Below are 22,254 nucleotides of genomic sequence, written 5' to 3'. Positions count from 1 at the left end.
TTTTGGATGACTGTAAGAGTAATTACTGTGTTAAAAGGCTGCTTCACATCAGCAATAGGTTAGTTATAATGAACTGAACCATAGTGTCATGTGCTAGACGGCCGGATGGCCGAGCGGTCAAGGTGGCAGCCTACCGCCTTGGGGGACCAGGGATCGAATCCGAACAGGTTGAATAATCCCCAGGAATTTTTCGGGGGTGGTCCGTTCGGATATGTCGGGCCCCGTCCCTCACCACCCGGTCGCCCCATTGTGGGCCTGGCCGAACCCATAATGGGCCTACTAAAAGAGGCCCTCTTAGTGCCCACAGGGCGGAGAGTTAAAAAAAAAAAGTGTCATGTCCAATTGAATTTCCTCTTCTATTTTGAAGAACCCGCCCGAAAAACAGAGCACGCTGAAGTTTTTATAGTTTACGTGATTAAATTTTGCCAGCGCGAGGACTCGCATGCGTCTTGTATACAAATACATTATTACACGTCTACCTATTCTTACCGGTATACAGTATTTATCCGTGAATTTTTAACCGATTTACCGGTAATGCAATCTGTAGTAAAAAAAAAATTTTAGGTAATTCGTACAAATTCGTTCGAATAATAATTTTATAGGCATTATTTTTTAATTGCCACTATTATTATAATTAATTAATTAATACTGCAAGATTCTTTTTGGGCTAATTACTTATTTAGGACAGGAAGTAATCTGGCTTAGAGATCAGCTACGGCGTTACCTCGCGTTCAGTTAAATTTGATTAACGTTTTTGACGTCATCGTTTACGTCGTAACGTTGCGTAGACGCCTTTTGGTTTACAATGAATTAATCATTTGAATTACTAGGCATTCCTCTAAATAACGATTTTTCAGAGATATATTCGTGTCAAATTCTACATAAATTCAAATTTATTGACTGCAAATCTTTGAATTGCTTAAGTACAAATGACATTAAACATTTTCTTGTAAGCTGAACTCTCATTGGCTTTGATCAACCAATAAGACTGCAGGGAAGTATTCGAGAGAAATACAAATTTTCTAGGAGGTTGGAGAGAATTGCTCTAAGTATCTTCGAATGGCATCCAGAGTTTGGTCCGGTTTAAAATAGCAGAAGAGGCAATCGGTCATTCGTTCGTCTCTAAAGATATGGGATCTTCCAAAATAAATGCTGCCATTTTAAATTACTGCAATCATGTTAATTCTTATCTGAGAACTATGTGGCGTGCGCCAATCGACAGATTAATCGTTTGAGTTTCGTCTCCCTTCTGTGTACAAAAGTCGTGTCGTTTACTGCCTCTAGGAAGTGCCGTATACAAAAATGGCAACTCTACAACAGAGGGCAGTTTTGCTTTCCGCAATTTGCAAAGTTGGAATCGCTCCTTGTCGTGCAACACGAGTAATCTACGGGAGCAGCGGAATTGTGGCTTCCGTGGTAGGAGCGACGATGAGTATGCCCTAGCAATCGTAGAATTTGAGTATCGGTTAGATGCCCATTGTGCAACGAGGTGTGCGCCTTGAGACACCATAATGGGCAAATACGAAACTTGTTTTCCAATGTTTCAATGTACTGTACATACATACAATGCAATAATTTAAAATGGTAGCATTCTTTTTGGAAGAGACTATATTTATAATAGGCACAGACAGCTGGCTTTCAGTCAAATAGCACCGGCAGTAACGACCCAACAGTGGATCTTATCGTACAAAAGTATGCCGACTGAAGTACTTAGAATTCTAGAGGGGGGGCCAAAGTTGGGAAGTGGCTAGAAACAATCTCGGGATCTCGGCACAGCTAGATTTTGCAAGAATTCTGCATCACTAAATGCCATCCCGAATTTAGGATCCGCCACCTTCGCAAGATTATTCGAATGTAATCTTTTTGGCGAGTGCAAATTCCTTAATTTTTAAAATAATTTTAAATATCTTAAAAAACAAATTCTCTTTGTTATTAATACAAGATAGCAGTCTACCTACTTGAAACCTGAATTACTTACAGTTGGTTTCAACAATTAAATTCTAGTCAAAATTCAGTCCAAAGAACTCCAGCTTTTAGATATTTACACTTTAATCGTACGAAAATGTGCTTGGTTCTTCGGTAGATACTATAAAACGATTAAAAAAAGTGTAACAAATAATAATATTCAAGAAGTGTAAATTCTTTTCGGTCTACTTGTCCCTTTAAAACAATCTCTAAAATCAAAAAAATATAAATAAAAGTTTACTTTGGGAACTAGAAGCATTCTGAATGATAAAATGAAAACACCCTTCACAATTACGTATTTATAAAAGTTATGTATTTAATTACTTCTATTTGATTTTTTTCTTTCCGTTCATTTTAATTTAGCTAGTTCCATTACTGCGTCTTCTTTTCTTCTTGTTTAATTGACTTAAAACGTCTTCGTGGCCTTCGCTTAACATTTTAGATGTCCATTTTTCCATTTCGCTGACGTATCTTTTTTTGTCCTCTTCTGCTTTTCTTCTATAAATCTAGAACATGAACGATTTAATATAATAAAATTACCCACCTACCAAATTTTAATGTAACGTTTTTATTAAAACTGAACAATTAAGTATAAATCTTACTCGAATTCAATTTAAATTGGCATTTAAAGCTATTTATTTCACAATATATGTTTGACAGTTTTAGACTGAATTGGTATTTAAGATGTAGGGAATCTGCCGAGTTGGATGGTACCTCCGGAGAGGACTTTCTATAATGGGACGACAAACCTTTCTGAATCCGCGTGCCTCGCAGTGATCATAATTATATTTTAAAATGTTTTGTGTATGCCGAAGTTTTAGACTTGAATTAACTATATTTAAAGAAACAAAATGAGTATGCTTTAATTAAGTTAGATAAAGAATAAATGAAGCTAGGTGAAAAAAAGGCTTGTCGGGTAATACACCGAAAAAATAATTGAAAAAACGGTGATAAATCAAAATTGTATGGCCACTTGATTTCTCCCAATGTGCCATAGGTTTGCTGCCTTTGTTCTACAAGAAACTTGTGCCGATTTAGATGTTTGACACATGTAAAAATCCCAGAAAACACCATAGGGATTTCTGGGTTTTCTTCACGTAGGTTTGTATCCGTGGCCAGTCTGTCCGACGGGCACAAACCCACAACCAGCTTTCAGTGGTTTTATCCGCTTGGTCAATGATCAGGCAATATGTTTGGTTTCAACCATCTGTATGAGTAGTAGACTGTATTATATAGGTGTGTCTCAGAATACTCTGTGATGTTCATTTAACAATATATTTCTTGGAATGTAATCTGTCATCAAGCCACACATGTACAATAATAAATACACAGGAAAAATTAATAAAATCCTCTGGTTTACTCTATGCATCAGGAAATGTGCAAAAAAATGGTTTCAAAGTATTAATCAATGAACAAAAGTTAAGATGCTTGGAAACTTCTCCCAATGAAAAAATAATGATTAAAGGTAATTTAAGGCTTTTGAAATGCCACATTATTATTAATAATGAATGCTCGAGTATGAGTACGAAACAAGGATCAAAAATAGAATAGTGTTTGTTAACTAAATGCAACATGGGAATAAAGAATATTGATCTTGATTGTAACTACAGAAAGCCCAGGAACTTTTTGGAGAACAGACTGTCCAGATACATCGGAACCCTTATCTCATCGTCCAGCCGTGCCATTGCGGCCTGGCCAAACTCATAATGGGCTTGATAAAAATGCTGGCTTTCTTAGAGATTGATTGAGCAGAAAGTTAAAAAAATAAATAATAGTGAATACATATTCCTCTTATAATATATAAATGAACTAAATTAAGTAATTAATATAAAAAGTTAATTACCTTCTAAAAATATTCAGTGTTCAAACTTAACTTTTAAGCATTCTTTTTTATATATACAGTAAGACCACACTTAATGTGGAAGGTATGTTCCTAGACGACAAAGCGCTAAGAGAATCGGCATTAAAAGAGGTCATTTTAACACAGAGTAAATAGGGAAAGTGGAACACATGAAAAATAAACAAATTTTTCTTTAATTTTAAGTTCTTTTCATATTAATTTGCATAATAATATATGTTAAATAACACAAACATATGCACACAGAAATGTAAAGTTTATTTTTTGTGAAAGTTCTGGCTCTGCTGAAATTCCTGATTTTTTTGCAATGAAGCCGTCTAGTGTCATTTGTTGCTTTTTTTTTTCCTTTCGTTAAGCAAATATCAGTAACAGGAGATTGCATCCAAAATGCCCCATACTGCTTTTACACTCCTTTCAAAATCTGGATAATTTGCTACGATTTGATTGACGATTTTGGTTGTCGTTACCAAACTTTTACTAAGAAAATCTATAGAGAAATTCTTTGGGTTCTTCTTTTTCAGAATGACTATTTTCCAGTTATACATGAATTCCTTGTTCTGCAAGTTCCTGAAGGTCGTCGTTGATAAGGCTCTCACCAGAAACCTGCAGTAACTCTTCAATATCCTGCTCGTCTGCATCTAGTCCTGCTGCATTGATTAAGTTGACAATTTGATTAACCAAACGATACAGTGATAGGCTCTTCTCGTTAAGAATTCTTGAATACCTCCAGCCATAACTTCTTCCACACTCCAGTTCAGGCATTTATCAGTTAATTCTTGCCAAGTGAAGTTGATATTGTCCATGGCATATGAGATGTTATATTTTTTCCAAAATTGCACCAAACAATACAAGATTTAAGGAAAGTACAGTGCTATGACAAATTGCCACCTTTTGTTGATTGGTTCGTGTTTGGGAATAATCATATTATATATGAATCAATGAAATGCCGCAATAATTTTAATCAATGTAAATTTTGAGCTTTTATAGGTTTTGAGCAGACAGTGTTAATTGAGGTAGCGTTAAACAAGGTTTTACTGTATATAGTATACAGTAGTGGCCAAAAATAGAGCTACCCTTGACATGTTTTCAAAATGCAACCTCTATTTTGTTTACCACCTATTACATAATTAATATTGTGATAATTGAAAAGAGCACAAAAAAAAGAGTCAAAATACTCAATTAAATCAAACAGATATTTTAAATCTGATTTACAAAAGAAAAAATGAAGGTTTGTATTTTACACTGTGACAAAAGTAGAGCTACCAAAGGGAGTATACAGATTTGAATAGTATTTTTAGGACAAAATATTAGAATTTTGTGGCATAACCAGAGCTTCTGGTCACTGCATCACATCTACGTTCCATTGAATCAACTAAGTTGTCAAGCAGTGATTTGGGAGTCTCATACCATGCTTTTTGAATGGTAGACCACAATTCATCTGGATTCGAATATGTACATACACTGGCATATATAACGCTCAACTTCATCCAAAAGATTCTCTATAGGGTTTAGGTCTGGCCATGCCATAAGATTCACCCTTTTCTGTTAAAACCATCGCTTTACCAAATTTGCTGCGTTTGGGACGTCATCCTGTTGGCAGATCCATTTCCTTGGCATTCAACGACGTGCACGAGGAAGAATTTTATTCTGCAATATGTCCCAATAAATGGTTTGATCCATTATTCTATTAATTCTATGAATTGGACCAATTTCCTTTGCAGAGAAACATCCCCATACCATTATGCAGCAACCACCATGCTTTATTATAGGAACTGTGTATTTTGGGTCATATCTCATGTTCACTGGTTGTCTGACATATTATACCAGACATGGACAAATGCGGCTCCGAGAGCCGCATGCAGCTCTTTTTGAGTTACATGTGGCTCTTGCTGAAAGTGTTAATTTCTGTTTTTTATTATTATTTTTACAATTTTATTTTTATAATTTTGTAAAAATATGTTTATTAAAAAAATTCAATATTTGTTTTATATTATGTTTATATTATATAATAAAATTGCACGCCTTACCATACTATCCACCACAACAGTACAGAACTGCGGCTCCCATGCATTTTGCAAACCTACATTTCAGCTCCCACTGAACTCTTGCTTGCCCACCCCCGTATTATACCATTACTAGAGAAGACTTTGAATTTAGATTCATCACTCCATAACACCTTGGACCATTTTTGTTTGGTCCAAGTGATGTGTTCATATGCAAACTCTAATCTCAACTTTTCGTTTTTTGCAGAGATCAGTAGTTTCTTTGCTGGTCATCTCCCACGTAATCCATAACTAGTTAAACGTCTTTGTACAGTCATTAAGCTTATATCTGGGTTACCCACTTCACATTTAATATGTGAAGATGTCTAACAAGGATTAGCTGCACTCTTATGCCTGATCAAACAATCCAACTGTGGTATTGTTTTTCATGGTCTACCTGACTTTTTGGCAGAAACAATAGTCCCATATATTTGAAAACCCTTCACTTTCACAACAACAGTTTTATCCACATTAAAGATTTTACCAATTTCAGTAAGGTCTTTTTTTTCCTTCAAACGCATATCGACCATTCTTTGTTTGATATCATTTGATAATTGTATTCCTCCAGACAATTTAATTGGTTCAATGGAACATAGATGTGGTGCAGTAATCAGAAACTCTGGTTATGCCACAAAATATTAGACAAATCTGCATATTTCCTTTCGTAGCTCTACTTTTGTTACAGTGTAAAGTACAAAACTTTGTTTTTTCTTTCGTAAATCAGATTTAAAATAAAATCTGTTTGATTTAATTTGAGTATTTTGACTCTTGTGCTCTTTTCAACTATCACAATATTAATTATGTAATAGGTGGTAAACAAAATAGAGGTTGCATTTTTAAAACATATGTCAGAGGTAGCTCTACTTTTGGCAACTACTGTATGTTTCTGTCTATAAATGGTATACAGGTCTATAACAAAATGCTGGGATTTACAGCTATGTATTATTTGTTTTTTCTTACCTTATACAATCATGACATATCTCAATTGGAAGTGCAACTAAGTGTGATGTGCATCACCTCAAAGTCTCTCTATACTATGCACATATCTCCCGTCACTCTGTATGATATCCAAGCAGTAATCAAACTTCCACCACATCCAATCGAATATATCTGGCATGATAGCCTTTGTAGTACAGATCAATCTTTCCCAGAGATCCTGCAAGGATCAAAGCACTGGATTATGTCAACAATGTAAATGTGCCTTTTATATACATCACAGGAAGAAGTCACGAGGAATTAGGTCCACAGACTGAGATGGCCACCAGAGGAGGTCGTCACCTGCATCTTCACCATAGCCTATGGAATGTCATTAAGCAGGCATAGAGAGAAACAGCAAACAATGATCACCCTATACAAATACAAGACAAAGCTCGGAAAGTCAACTGAAACCAATGCGCACATCACATTTTGTCATTGAAAACTGGCAATGTAATGTACATTACTAAACATGAGTCAAATGAGTCAAAAATATAAGGGACATTAATTGTTATGCTTCTTGTGATATTGAGTTTGTCAATAAAGTAGAATTTATCAACATTAAATGTCAGAGTGAAAATTAGTCCCAATTTAAGTTATACATAAGTATCATTACTTACAAGAAACAAAATACACTTACCTCTTTCTTTTCTTCTGATAACTCTTTCCATTCATGACCTATTTTCTTCATTGTTTCCTATAGTAATGTAGAGATTACAGATTAAAGATACCTATTTTCTTTAGTGCTTCCTAGATCTATTACTAGTGTTTATAAAGAACACTAGTAATACATCTAGAAAAATAATGTCTACCTTTGTAAAACAGTTATGGAATATTATAATGCAATATTGAGAATGATATAATTTTGTTATAACTTATATTTTATACAGGACATAGCAAATTTTATATACAGTGCACTATATATATATTTTTTTAAAACTCTTTCCCCTCTGTGTGCACTAAGAGGACATTTTTCTAGCAAGTCCATTAAGAGTTTGGCCAGGCTCACAATGGGACAGCCGAGTGATGAGGGACGGAATCCAAATCTGGGATCGAAAAATGGGGAAATTTTTGGGGTGTTCTGGATGGACCACGCAAAAATTTCCTGGGTTTTTCAACCCCAGGTTCCCAGAATGGCAGGCTGCAACCTTAACCCCTCGGCCATCACATTTATTCATGTTATGAGATGAAGGAGGCATGGAGAATAGGTATGATTTTGAAACTACTTCAGTCAACTTATTCTACAAAGGCAGGCTTAGGATTCAGTTATATCTTGTTATATCTTCAATTACTAACTGGGCAATTGAAACACCCGAGGAACTTCTTCAAAAAGTGTGCTGTCCCATTGTTGGGCAAATTCATTTTGTCAGATTTGAACTTTAACTATCTACAATTAGATATAAGGACAAGATTTACAACCTTATACCTCTTATTGAACACAGGATAGAAAGATACAAAAACCAAAGAAAAAAATATTGATGACTAAAAACTGAATGGTAGCAAGATTAAATATTCCACAAATGTACTGTTAATTTTGGATAAGTATAATCATGGTTCGCAGACACACAACTTATAACTTTATTATTATCATCTAATAAAAAGAGTATTCAAAAATCAAATGTACAGTACAAGAAAAATTAAGATATATTACTTACAGTCGATTTAGCACCGAAAGTCATGGCAGCCTTTTCAATTACGAAAAAATTGTAAGGCGATCTAGAACCAACTGGTTTGTTTAATTTTCGAAGAGTCTATAACGTTAATAAATTGTATTCATAATCATTTAAATTGGCATTTAAAAATTAGAAGTAATACAAAATAATATAAATAAAAGTTATCTAGATTAATTATTTTTACTTACATAGGGCAAACAATAAATGCAATAATGTAATATGCTCGTAAAAAAAGAAACTAGATTGCTTTGGAGTTATATTGTACAAAAGCTGTCTACCAGTCAAAATAGTGATCATACGACTTCAAGACACACAAATAAGCATCTTACAAAAATTAACTTATTTTGAAAATAGCACAATTTTCTTTGATTTATCTTACATAAGCTTTATTGATTCAAACAGCTTTTCTTTTAAAGCTTTTTTTCCAACCTTTGGTAAAGAAAAAGCTCATTAGAAAAGAGTAAGTTTGAAGAAGGGGTTATTGTGAAAGAATAGCAGTTCAGTTCTGAGTTTAAAAGGAAAATGATTCAAGTCAACAGAACTTGTACGAGATGAATAGAAGATAATTTTGTCATCCCTAAAAGAAGCCGATTCTTCTAAACATTTTTCCAAATTAGAGAAAAATGTATCGAAGCTCTAGTGATTAGTTTGAAAAATATTAAATAAATTTTGTTATATTCTAGTGCATTTTCATTTTCTGACCTATTCCCGAACTTTTTTAAATGCAACTTAGTAAATATTTTATTACTACTACTATACAAAATGCATAGTAAAATCCTTATACACCAATATAACTGACAAATGCAACATAGTTACAGTAAAGTGACTATGACTAAGGGTACCACGAGATGAAACCCAGCAGTAAAATTCAAAAGTTAGCGCTCCTGTCTCAAAAACGATGCACAATATTGAAAAAAGGTTGCAAAGCTGCAAAACATGACTGATTTAATACTAAAGGACACCCCACATACTTGAATAGTGTGAATAGAAAGTTTGAAATGCTAATGGTCACGTCAAGCACAATGGTAAAATGTGTATTTCCTCGTGCATTTGTTCGTGTGTTCTCATTCACTTTTCGAGTATTTGTTTATAACGTGTATTTCTCATTTTTCTATGTCTTCATGCTGAATTTGTCACGGTCTGTCATATATTGTGCTTTGCTCAGACATCAGTGAATAAGAACTTTACAGGCATCCCTTGATTAAAGCACAAAATTAATTGCAGCAATTATTCTATATACGTGGCAAAAATTTTAATTAATGCATGCTTTAACAGCCATCTTTACTTAATATAGATACTGTGTTTGATTAACACGATTTTGATATAAACAGTAACGTCGAGGAATTAATTAATCATGTTAATCAAGGGATCAGATATCCCTTGATTATCATGATTAATATTCTATATACATATAATAAAATATTTCATTCATTAATTAAATTTTATCAGTTACAAACTAATTTTATATCAATAAAATCAAATTCATTAAGTTATCTTTCAAATTAAATGAATTTTCTATCTTTGAATTTTTTGTTTAGTACTGTATATATAAAAATTAAGTTGATTATATTCGACAGTCTGAAGACTTAATGTTTTTGTATCAGTCTTCATCTTTGTAATTCTATAAACAAACACACATAAATAGGATTTGACCATAATTTATGATAAGAACATTGCCTTTAATACAAAATCATACACCGTATTTACTCGCATATAAGACAAGGTTTTTATTCATTTTTCGCTGCTTCAAAATCCTAGATCGTGCTATACACACAAGTAAAGGATTGCACGTATAGGACAAATTCTTTGCGTATTTGCAATAAGTGAACTGTGTATTTGCATTTTTTACCAGATGCTCAACCTGTGATGTTTAAAAACAAAAGTATTTTATCTAGGTTGCTTGAATTGTTTTTATGTATTGTCAGGAGTAAAGATGAATAGCAATAGGGAAAGCAAAGCTCTTGAATTGAATTCCAAATTGAAATTCCAAAATCACACAGGAGCCCGATATAAGTTTTAATCCATTCCCACGTGAAAACAGATAATTATTCGGAAATCAGAATTCAGAAAACCTCATAGGTGTAATTGACAAAGAGTGGATTCGACCGTTAAGAATTGGCAAAAAAGGTTTCCGATTGTCCAGCTTTACACGAACAAATTATGTTGTCAATTTTACAAGATTTTTCCTTAAAGTTTGAAATGCCAGTAATTTTTGTGGGACAATGTGTACATTTACGTGCATTTGATATTTTATTTGTAATTAAACGAAATAAAATTAGAATTGTATTAATAAATCTAATTGTCTTTATTTTGATCTTTAAAGTCACACCTCGTCCTAGATGAGAGATTGTCTTATACGCGAGTAAATATGGTATTTAATATTGCACAGATATTGAAATGCTCTGTTTAATATATATATAAAAGATTCATACACAAATATTCATTGGTATTTTATGAAAGTTGGGCTTTGGAGCCAGAATCTGGAGCCATATACTCTTTAAAAAATTCTTGACTCCAGCTCCACACTTTGCAGTTTCTTCAAGTTGAAATTTACAGTTACAATCTGTGCATATATCGTACTACATAATAGAAAACTTACGAAAATATATAGGTGTATGTAATACATATAAAGTTTATAAAATAAAATTGTGTATGTAGACAGAAGCCACAGATCGGCCAATGTGGTCACATATGATCAAAAGACTTATTTATATTGTTTATGTAAAATTTATATGAAGTGATAGAAAACCTTATAAATAAAGAAATTAAAATGGTTTGAATAACATACTCCTATATTAAACAGTGTCATTTAAAAATTAAATTTTTGGCTGGAGTTGGAGCCAGAATATTCATCTGGAATGAAGCCAGAGAGGGAGACATTGTCAGAACCCCTCTCCATAGCCCTATATGAGAATGGTGTTATTAAAGAAAACACTATATTCAGGTTTGACTATACATACAAACTTCACTCACAGATTTAAAGCGTTTTTGGCGAAGTTGTTCTTTCCTGATTCGTAACTCGTCCAGAACAGCTTGACGTTGTTCTTTAGTTAACGAATTCATATATGCTTCATTCTGTTTCGTATATTCCTTTACACTTTCTTGGTACTTATCAGTATAAATCTAAATAGATAAACATAATTATATAAGTAAGTGTAGTATTCAAGTAAAGCAAAAAAAACGTTTTATTGTAATCAAAATGCTGAAAACAAACACTAATAGAAAAATATGTTAAGTCCATCCTTTAAGAAATAAAACTGAAATTAATATACCTATAAAATGTCTGTATATACTTAAATAATTTTTAGCTTTTAAAGATGAATTTAACAGGTCAAAGTATTTTAGAAAGTAATTTAAAAATTAAAAACTTTTTGTGCTATTAACCTGCAATTACAATGATATAGTACTACACAGAAGACATTAAAAATCATTAGTAATGAATTTCTTAGAAAAAAGAGACTTAGAGATGCAAACTGATGTTGGATATACACTATTAACGATGGTTTTATTATTATTTAGCGCGATAGACATAAAAACAACTAAAGTTTGTAAAAGTATACATTTTCAAGATTAATAGGTTAACCCAGATATGGTGGCAAATCTATAGCACGTGCTCAAAGTGGGACGTTAGAAGAATTTGACCGGTACGCAGCAGGTATACGATCTTGTTTATTTTTTACTGTCTTCTTCTTGGAGTGCCATCTCCCATTGGAGGTTGGTGACCACTTTAGCACTTTTTTTTTACCTTTTGCAGTATTAAATAACAGTTCATTCTTCATTTTGATGTTATCTAACCACTTTATTCTACACCTTACTTATTTTCTTGAATTGTAAGTTGGGCTAAGGCATATTTACTACTGTGTAAGATGTAACCATGATATGCCATTTTCGTCTTTTTAACGTTATTTAAAAGTTCCCTACATTTTCAGTTTATTATAACTGTTAGGACAAAATTTACCTGCAACAAATGCTACCGATATAAATTGGATGTACAATATTCTTTGATTCTAAATAGGATTCTTTGATTGTCTGTGATTGATGTTTAGAGCGCTCAGTAACAAATTTCAAAATCTTAACAGATAACAGTCATATTGTGTTTTTATACAAGATGTTATAAAAAGAATGCTATTGTTTTAAATCACTATAATTATTTCTTCATAAAATATAATGGTGAAAATATAATGTTATTTGTTGTTATAACTTAAACCAAGCTTTAAAGTTTAAAAATATTCATTTCATTTTTACCTCTTTATCTGCTTTAATCAAAGACAAAAAACTTACTACCCCACAGATTAATACAAAAATAGATATCAGACTACAATAAAAATAAGTTTAATGTTAAATATAGGAACAAAAATAATTTGGAGGAGGCTGGGGTTTTCTATAAACTGAACTGTACAGTACATGAATAAATCCAGTTAATCATATAGAGAGAGGTTCGCTACCTTTCAGAGGTGTTGTGCCGAACCTAAGCTATAGTGTTATTTTAAGTGCCAACACGATTCTACCAATTTTGTTATATTATCAAATTGGCTTGGTTATAATGGACTTCAAAACTATATCATTTTAAAGTTACGTTGTTCATTAAATTATGTTCTTACATATGAAGCGCATGCACAACACATAGGAGACACAGTGCGTAAACAAATGTGCTGTAATATAAATATACAAGCAAGATATTGGTTTTTAATGTACCACGGCCTACACTGAACTATGACTTCCATTTAAATGTGTAATTAATAATTAAAACATAACTTTTACTATATTTCTATTCAGAATGCTGCTGAAAATCGTCCCACGACATAGGTTGCCGATGCCCGATGTAGAGGAAACAGGGAGACAACTGCAAATTAGAATTCGAAAACACGAAAGTGATTAAACTACAATTTAACCAATCTCCATGGTTCAAGCATTGTGAAGAATTTGGATGTGTTATTAATAAAAATGAAGTTAAAATCCTCTATTCAAAGTAAGATTTGTACTTGCATAGATTTAAAGAGCAGGTGGCAATTATACATGCGTATGATACCACAAATTTAAATAACGGAATGGAGATGGAGGGCACGTGGATGGATACTGTTCAGAATAAAAGCTTGCAACAAAATCAATGTCAGTCAATTGATGATGTACAACCAGCAGAAAGTTATTTGCTTTGTATTAAAGATAAAGGTCAGTTTTGTAAGCTGTTTTTTATATTATTTGTAAGATCTAAATAGTGTTTTTTATTTTTTGCCTGAAGAGGGGCGAATTAACATACGAGAAAACATTTACCCAAAATACATTGCTCGAGTTTTTCCTTGGCAAAAGTTCTTTGTCTCTGATTAAAGCAGACAAAGGGATAAAAGCAAAATGAATATTTTCAGCTTTTAAAGTTTTAAGCTTGGTTTAAAATATAGCAATATATATCGTAATTATATTATTACCTGAAAAGTATGTGGTGTACACCTAACAATAGAGTTATTGTCTGAGTTTTGTCTCTCCTCTGCATTAAAACAACTTGTCATCTACTACCTATAGGAAGTGTGTTAAATGAAAATGATGACTTTGTAACAAAGACAGTGTTGTGTGTTCTGCAGTATGCAAAGTCGGAATCATACATCATTGTTTAAGAGGAGTAATTTGCAAAAGTCATAGAATTGTGGCTGCCGTGGGAGGAGTGACAATGGATATGCCATAGCAAGCGTAGGGAGAATTTGGGTATTGGTCAAATGTGTGCTGTATGACACAGGGTACACACTGAGAAATTGTAATGGACAAATGTAAAATTTGGGCAGTTTTCCAATGTTTTAATGTACATTTAAACATTTTCAGATAATAACATAATTACAGTATTAATTATTTTACTGGGATTCAGGGTATAAATGAGTTTCTTACATCTTCATTTGTAAACCAAAAAATTGGCACAATATTCAATTATCTGGACTTGCAATAACTAAATTAACTACACAAGTATTTGTAACATTATTTATTCACACTGTAGTATATATGCATTTCAAATCACTATACTTTAGTGATTTCTCTTCAGTATAACAAGAGTATTTACATAACGGATGTGCTATCCAGTGGTATCCGAACACCTTAACAATTAAACACTGGTCAAAACTTGGGGTGATGCTATGGTTTATATTGTTATATGCCTTATTGTTCTTATAGAGTAGACGTTCATTGTCAAGAACATTCCAGCATAATGCTTGCATAGTTAATTTAGTTACTGCGAGTCCAGACAATTGAAATTCGAAACAGAATATCATACCAATTTTTGGTTCATGAATTAGGAAAGTAACAGAATAATTACAGTAAATTAAAATAGTAACATCATTTATGAAAGATACTGTATATAAAAAATACAAAAGCTTTTAATTATATCATTCAAAATTTGTAAACACACCTGTTTTTCGACATGAGTTAAAGATCTCCACTTCTCACTTAAAATTTTTACTTGATCCACAGGTCTGACTTCTAAAAAATTTTTCTATTAGTTTTTACTATTATTTTATTCCTAAAAAAATTAAAGTAAAAGTTATAATTTTTTAAATACTATTTTTAAATGACTAAAATCAAAATCAATAGAAACTCCCCAACCACTCGGTACGTATCAAACTCTGTCGGTACGTATTAACAGCTTTCGCCGTTAATACGTACCGACAGAATGATAAAATGGATAGTATACATTGGTCCAATTGTCAAAAATACATTGGATATTGGATTAAATTTATGAATATTGGTCTTCTTACAAATATGAGATGTAAGAATTTACATATACAATTCTTGTCTAAGAATATTGGGTCGTTCATTATTTACATATACAGTTTAAGGGGGAGGGATTGTGAAAAATATATCATTATATTCAGTGAGGAGAGAATAAGGTTGGGCAATGAGAAGGTTGAGGCATTGTGTATGGTATTAGTCCACATCCCAGAGTAAAAGTGAGTCAGCCTGGGGTTTGACAAAAGTACCGTATACTGTCATACACAAGGGAGAGGGTCCGTCACTTGCATCTGTATGTGAAATTAGTGGACAGCTCTGCATAAATTTTATAATCAGATAAAAATAATTTTACTTTTAATGGGTATTATTAGAAACTTTTCATGTTGTCTCAGTTCATCATCAGCTTGTTTCAAGTATATTAAATAACTACTTCAAATAAAACAGTTATTAATTTGATCCCATTTGTGTATTATAATAATCATCTTCATACTATTACAATTTAACTATTATTTTCTCTCTGACTCTTCCCATTAGAAACGACTTCTACGTCAATTTTTTTATATTCTAAATGAAATTTATTTAATTAGCTGTAATTAAACTTTTATAAAACAGACACGTGCATTTAATAAGCATCATTAAACTACAGCATTTCAGACATATCAAGAACGAACAACCAGTGAAGAGCCAAGAAGAGATTCCGTTGGAACTTGAGATTGCTTACAGAAACAGAGGGACAATGCGCAGGAAAATCTCGCAACCCTAGGAGTAAATAACCGGAGATTCATAGCTCGCAACAAAAAAGGACGGCGATGAATTCCATTTGCGGCAAAGAGTCTCCGGAGCTTGTAAATCCAGAAAAGATACGTTCGTGTAACAACTGTTGTATTTTAAAGTAAATGGTCTTAAACTTCAAAAACAGAAATATCAGATGTTTTTAAGTTTTTTAATATAAATTTACTTATAAAAGAAAAAATTATTTTCTGCAAACAATTTCACAGTTTCAGTTTTATTACAAATAACCAGTGTAATTTTTTAGATGAATTTTAAATAATGAAAGATGTGAATACTTTTACTAAATTTTTAACATAAAACTTCAATTATTTAGTCAATGATGATAATTTTACATCATTTATAGAAGTAATTATCTTACTCATAATACTTTTAACAGTTATAATCAAAAACTTATCTAGAGATAATTCATTAATTCTTTCTGATAATTATTTTTTTTTAAATTTGAGCATCTCGTTTGGCTTTCAGCATGCCGTCTTGCAGAGAGACGATCTGTATTGGGGTCAGACAGGTGCTATGTGATACTGACAAATCTGACAGCAACTGACCCAAATTCCAAAGCAATACTTTTCATATTAATATAAAGTATGCAAATTATTTAATTCCTTAATAAAAATGTGGACAGATAGATAAATAAGTACATAATGTTTCTGTCTTTGGACACAGAAAAAACACTTGAATGTTCTTTTCTGAATGTCCAAAGTCGGCCACCGAGACAAAAATTTTAGTGTATTTATTCATTTTTTCATCATTACTTTAATTAAACAGTTTGATTAATATCTGTATTCATTTTGAAGAGATTTTTTCTGTTACAGTAAAAATACAATGGAAATTAATTATATGATATTTGTAATTTAAAAAGAAGGCGACCTATAGCAACATATTTTCTCAAATAGTAATTTCTGAGATAATATGTCGTTTTTACCTGATATTATAGAATGCCAAACAACGTGCCATTCAACATTTCGAGTTGACACCTATTGCTTACGTCTAGGTCAAATAGCCTAATATTTAATTATTAAATAGTTGCCATATTATAGCCATATAATAGCACATTGTTTAACATTAATCAATTGGGTTAATAGATGTTCATATTTAGATATAACAGAATATAAAAACATCAAAATATGCCAAAAGAGTATTCAGTGTAGTATTTTTTAATGTACAATATAAATGAGATTTGATTCTTGGTTATGCAAAGGTAACACAAATGAAAATACTTACTTGAATAATCATCAAACATTTCCTTCCTCTTCTCTTTAATAAACAGCATAAAAGACGATAAAGGTCTCTTTGGACGAGGAGGAACATTGGCATTATTTGACGAGGACTCAAAAGAAATATTTCTAAAATAAATTTAAATGTTTTAATGAGTAACTTTTACAACTATATAAATTACCAAATGCTTGTTACCACTCTGTTATTGACTATTTTATGTAAAAATCAATTAAATTTAGTTTGATCTAATGGGATGAAGAAATGTAACACACAGGCAATCTGCAAAGGAGGGGTACCCCTGGGAGGACTACTATGTAAAAGTTTCTTGCTAATTTATTATATTTCGTATCATATTAAAATATTTTAAATTCAGTATGTCAGATTTTGCTTAGTTTCATAATCTTGCCGAATTTATTAATCAAAACGTTTGGGCAAGACTGAACGATGCAGTTAGAGAAAATCGGAGATTGGCAAACACTGTCCAAGAATACTGAAGATCTGAATATGGTGCCAATAAAAAATAGATTTAATACCGTAAACACCTCCAATATGATTCTATACATAAAAACAATGCTCTTTGGCCTTTCTGGTTAAATTTGCAACAAGGAAGAGGTGGACCAGATCCCAAACATGTTCAAATGGTTTTCTTAAAAATCTGCATTAGGCGAGAATGAAACCAATTATTTGTTTACTAGTTTTTTGCAAGGTTTTATTAATATACATTGCCATCATTAAAGGAAAACTCTTATCTTATACATATTACATATTGAAGAGGATAAGAGCCTACAATAAAAGGTCAACTTCACTAAGATTTTGTTCCAAAGATGCGACACAAATGAAAGACAATCAAAGAAACACAAATTCATTTTCTTGTAAAAAAATATCTTTAAAAAATATATATATATAACTTCATCGTTAACAGGAAGAGTATGATGTATAGGGACAAGACACTACTAAACTTAAGTATATTGTGATGAAAAACTGCAGCTCGACATCGTGATACTAGATACATTCAGTTTCTAAGGGGATTTATGTTGGAATTACTGTTGTAATAAATAAAAATTGATTGAAGCACCTTTTTACAGTTTAAATTTTCTATCAGAGTATTATCATTTAATTAAAAAGGCAAAAAACATGTTAAAGATACCCTTGAAAAGGGGTCCTCCAAAAAATTCTGCGAGAAGCCCCTAGTTTGACATCGTAGCTCCAACGGACGGATTTGGCAGCAGAAAATGTTGTTTTGAGTCTGCCAAAAAATTATGGGAGGTCGTGTCACAACACGACAAATATATACACGATTTTGTTAGACAAAGTTTTATTTGCAGAAAGGCTAGTGGCAAGTGGAAACCCTATACCAATGTTCAGAGGTTTTATCCACTTAATCACTGGTGGAACCAATTTAAATTGTTTGAAATTTATTTTATAGTTGAAAATTTCATAAATGTCAGTTGTAGAAAATTCAATAACCTGTAAGAAATAAATTTAAATGCTTTGATTCATTGGTAAAGAATCAAAGCATAATTTATTTAAATCTGTTCACCTGCGGTACGAGCAATCTATATATATTAATTGAAAGAGGGTTTTGATTGATCCGACTTAGTTTGAGTAAACGGCCAGCAGTTAAAATTACAGTTTGAGGATAAAATTAAAGCTCTCATCCTGTAGATCAGCAGTATCCAAAGTGGGCACTACCACCCTCTGGGAGCAGAGAACAAACCTAGAGGGGCAAAAAAAAGGCAAGGACAACAAAGGAGGCTGGCCGACCAATCAACTACCATAGTCGAGAGTTGGCGATTTCCAGATACAGGGAAGAATGTACAGTAGTGCAAGATTTGTAGAAAAGTTTTTCTAAGAATATTTCCAAGTCTTTCTCACGCAAGGGAAAACGAGTTGGAGGCATCTGGTATAAGTTTAGCGAACCAAGGGAGCAGTGGCTCAAAAAACTTCAGAAATCACTGCTATAGATAACATTGCCAAAGAGAGATTCAAGAAAGGTGCAATGGTTCGGGCGTGGCAAAGTGGCAAAGATGCAACATTAAGTCCAGGACAAATACATCGCGATCCCACTCCTCGTTAATTTTAGCCTGAACAATTTTTGGGTGCTTTGCAGTTTCATTATTGTTAATACTGAAGTCAACAAATGTATATTTTAGTTACTAAGACCACTGTTTTTATCACCTTCTTCCAACTCTACCTCTTTTGAGGGGGATTAGTAAGGACTAATCCAACTTCAGAAGCCCGAGCAACACCAGGCACAAGCAGCTAGTATTTATCTAAAAGTAACTTCTACAGTCACTTCTCGAGTTATGACCACCTTCACTTACAACAAAAAAATTTCATTAAAAAATTTTAAAAATGTATCAAATTTTTATAGTTTTTGTCAAATATACAGTGGAACCTCTATATTTGTAATATTTGATATTAATCACATTTTGATGAGTTTTTCCTTCCCCCACATTCGTCGGTATTTTCTATATTTGTCATCATTCCCAATACCGACAGTGACGTTACAATCGCACGCCTTGCCAATCAGCTAGCTGGGTTAGCTTAATGTTGCCAATTTAGCTATATTTTTGCTAGATTTAGTGGATTTATGAACAATCCAGCTATGCAAATTACCTAAATTATAATGGCCTAGCTACTTTTATAATGCTATCTACCTAAAAAAAGTCAAACAATTTTAATGGAAACAAAATAATTTGAATATTTTTATTAAAATGTCTAGCTATAAATTTGAATTTTGAGTTGGAAACACTATGTCAGCTAGCTGTAGTTAATCAGTCTGGTTCGTGCAGTCATCGTTTGTGTTCTTGGTTTCTCGCGTTGATTATTTTCAAAATCTCAAGTTCTGATGGCTCCGACAAAGCAATGAAGAAAAGGAAAGCTGTTAGAACAATGGAGATATGATGAGAAAGAAAGTACAGGTTGTGGCCAAAGTTTTCATCTGTAAAACGTGAACGTCAAATGTTAAGCACCGCCATTTTGTAAGCTTAGAAGTTTGACAGTGGGGTTTGGAATGTCAAGCATTATTTCAACAATGTTCCAAATGCCACTGTCAAACCTTCTAGGCTTACAAGACGGCAATGCTCAATGTTCACGTTCTAGAGATCAAAACTTCAACCGCAATCTCTCTAGTGTTTTCAACTTAGCCAAAAAATTTAATATGCCGAGATCATAACTGGAATTACCTAATGTTTTAACTGATGGTATGTCTTCTTCTAAACAATAATGACCTTACTCTTCTTCCCCTTTCTATCACTATACTGTATTTATTTAGTACAAGATAAAGTTTTAGAAACAGCACGATTGATTGAGTCATCTTTAGTTTTGTTGTGCAGTTAGTTACCCTTCGAGTGTGCTTGTGTAAGGTGGCTAATTGTTTTGTTACAAGTACAGTATACAGGAGCATATCACACTTAACTTTACGTGTGTTTTACATGTAAAGTTATAATAATTAGCGTAAATTACAATTAAAGTATCTATATATCACATGATGAATAAATACGACTGTCAATACCTAATTTCGGTCAAAACTCTACTGAAATTGAAGACATTATTCCTTAACGCAAAAACCAGTGCAGACATTTTGAATTTTAATTTGAATTTGGATCGTGTGCAGTGTTGCCAGTTTAAAATGGGTGCGTAAAACGTCACTCGTTAGACGAAAACCTGGACGGAAACTTGGGAGTTTCCGTCCAGGGTTTAATTTTATTATTTAAATAAACAATTAAATAATATCGAATGAAAACAAATTACGCTAATTTTGTTTAACCATTAGATTTTAATGATTCTGCAGGAGCGGGAGCCGGCCCGAGTTATAAAGCTCACTAGGCGTCGCCTAGGACGAAAAAATTTACGGAGGCGCCCTTTAACTCTCGGGCCAGTCCTATTCGCGAAACACACAAAAACTTGGTACATTAAATTTGAGTTGTAATGAGTTGACAATTGAAATTTTTGGGGTAAAGAAAATCTTTTGGTGATGAAATTCTGACCCTAAATGATATGTCAGATGACCCGCTTTCCATTTACAGTTTACATTCAATATGGCCGACATCAAGATGGCGGCCGTGCGTGTAACACACATCAATATGTTTTCCCTTTGGTCCTCACACGAGCGAATTAACTTTGGGTACATTCTATATTCTGTAGCAAGGGTGTTATGTTACTTTATTTCCCACCTTGTATATTTTCATATAATAGCCTAAATATGTTGGCATATGAACCTTTCTGGTTTCAGTGGAGGCTATATTGTTGTTCTGAACACAACAGTCCAGTTTACGAGCAGTCTTTTTTTACTCTTTTCATTCTGTGGGCACTAATAAAAAGGCCTTTGTATGAAGCTCATTGCGGGCATAACTTTTATCAAGCCATGCTCACAATGGGAAGGCCGAGTAATAAGGAGCGAGACCAATATACTGTATCTGAATCAAACCAATGATGAGAATTTTTGAGGATCTGACTCGAATTCGAACTCGGACCCTCAGATTGAATGTGCTGACCTCTATAAGTGCAAGGTTGTAAGCAAACATCTAACATCAGCGGCATAAATGATTAATAATAATCTAGTTTGTTCTTTATACAAATCTTTATTCTTAAACCGATCTGGACCAAAATTTATTATAATTTGTATGAGTATTATTTGAATCGGGCTAAGCTATATATTATCCCAAAATATTGAGATAGTGTACAGATTCCGCCCCTTTACATGCATCATCATCTGTTTTCAAAAATAATAAATGAATGCTCATTGTTGTTGGTTTGTTAATAATACATACTAATTCGAGATGAATTTCTAAACTGGCAGCATAGTCAACGAGTTCATAATTTAAATTTTCATTCTAAAATATCCTACATTGTTTTTTAATTATTATATGATAAAAATTATAACGTAATAATATTATAATGTATTGATACATAACGGTCAAGGTTCGCAGCCTGCCGCCCTGGGGGACCCGGGATCGAATCCGGACGGGTCGAAAAATCCTCAGGAATTTTTCGGGGGGTGGTGCATTCGGATACGTCGGTC

The 22,254-nt window shown here is 32.8% G+C and overlaps 2 protein-coding genes across 3 annotated transcripts in view; one reads left to right on the top strand and one right to left on the bottom strand.

Annotated features, from left to right (window-relative positions):
• Positions 1-22,254, top strand: part of LOC136980656 (uncharacterized) — a 204,610-nt gene that overhangs the window by 89,785 nt on the left and 92,571 nt on the right. The window lies entirely within an intron of this gene.
• Positions 865-20,826, bottom strand: LOC136980652 (transcription factor A, mitochondrial-like). 2 transcript variants are annotated; one of them, XM_067276792.1, is made up of 8 exons: positions 20,746-20,826; positions 17,235-17,356; positions 14,902-14,972; positions 11,487-11,636; positions 8,496-8,591; positions 7,481-7,537; positions 2,290-2,471; positions 865-2,174 (listed from the first exon to the last, which is right to left on the bottom strand). In XM_067276792.1, exons 1-7 carry the CDS (start codon positions 20,811-20,813, stop codon positions 2,325-2,327), a joined length of 711 nt encoding a protein of 236 aa, XP_067132893.1. In that variant the 5' UTR covers positions 20,814-20,826; the 3' UTR covers positions 865-2,174; positions 2,290-2,324. The 2 variants fall into 2 exon arrangements, with proteins under 2 accessions (XP_067132893.1, XP_067132892.1); XM_067276791.1 differs by having other exon boundaries at positions 865-2,471.

The sequence above is a fragment of the Centruroides vittatus genome, unplaced genomic scaffold (assembly GCF_030686945.1).
Source record: "Centruroides vittatus isolate TY-2023 unplaced genomic scaffold, ASM3068694v2 contig_717, whole genome shotgun sequence".
Lineage (NCBI taxonomy): Eukaryota > Metazoa > Arthropoda > Arachnida > Scorpiones > Buthidae > Centruroides > Centruroides vittatus.
This window is presented reverse-complemented; position numbering and strand designations above follow the sequence as displayed.

Excerpts from the sequence above, each read along its gene's own strand:
- LOC136980652 (XM_067276791.1), bottom strand. The coding sequence starts at position 20,813 with ATGTCTGCACTGGTTTTTGCGTTAAGGAATAATGTCTTCAATTTCAGT. Across the intron at positions 14,973-17,234 it reads AATGTTTGATGATTATTCAA|AAGTCAGACCTGTGGATCAA; the intron begins GTAAGTATTTTC and ends AAAATTTTTTAG. Across the intron at positions 11,637-14,901 it reads TAACTCATGTCGAAAAACAG|ATTTATACTGATAAGTACCA; the intron begins GTGTGTTTACAA and ends TTATCTATTTAG.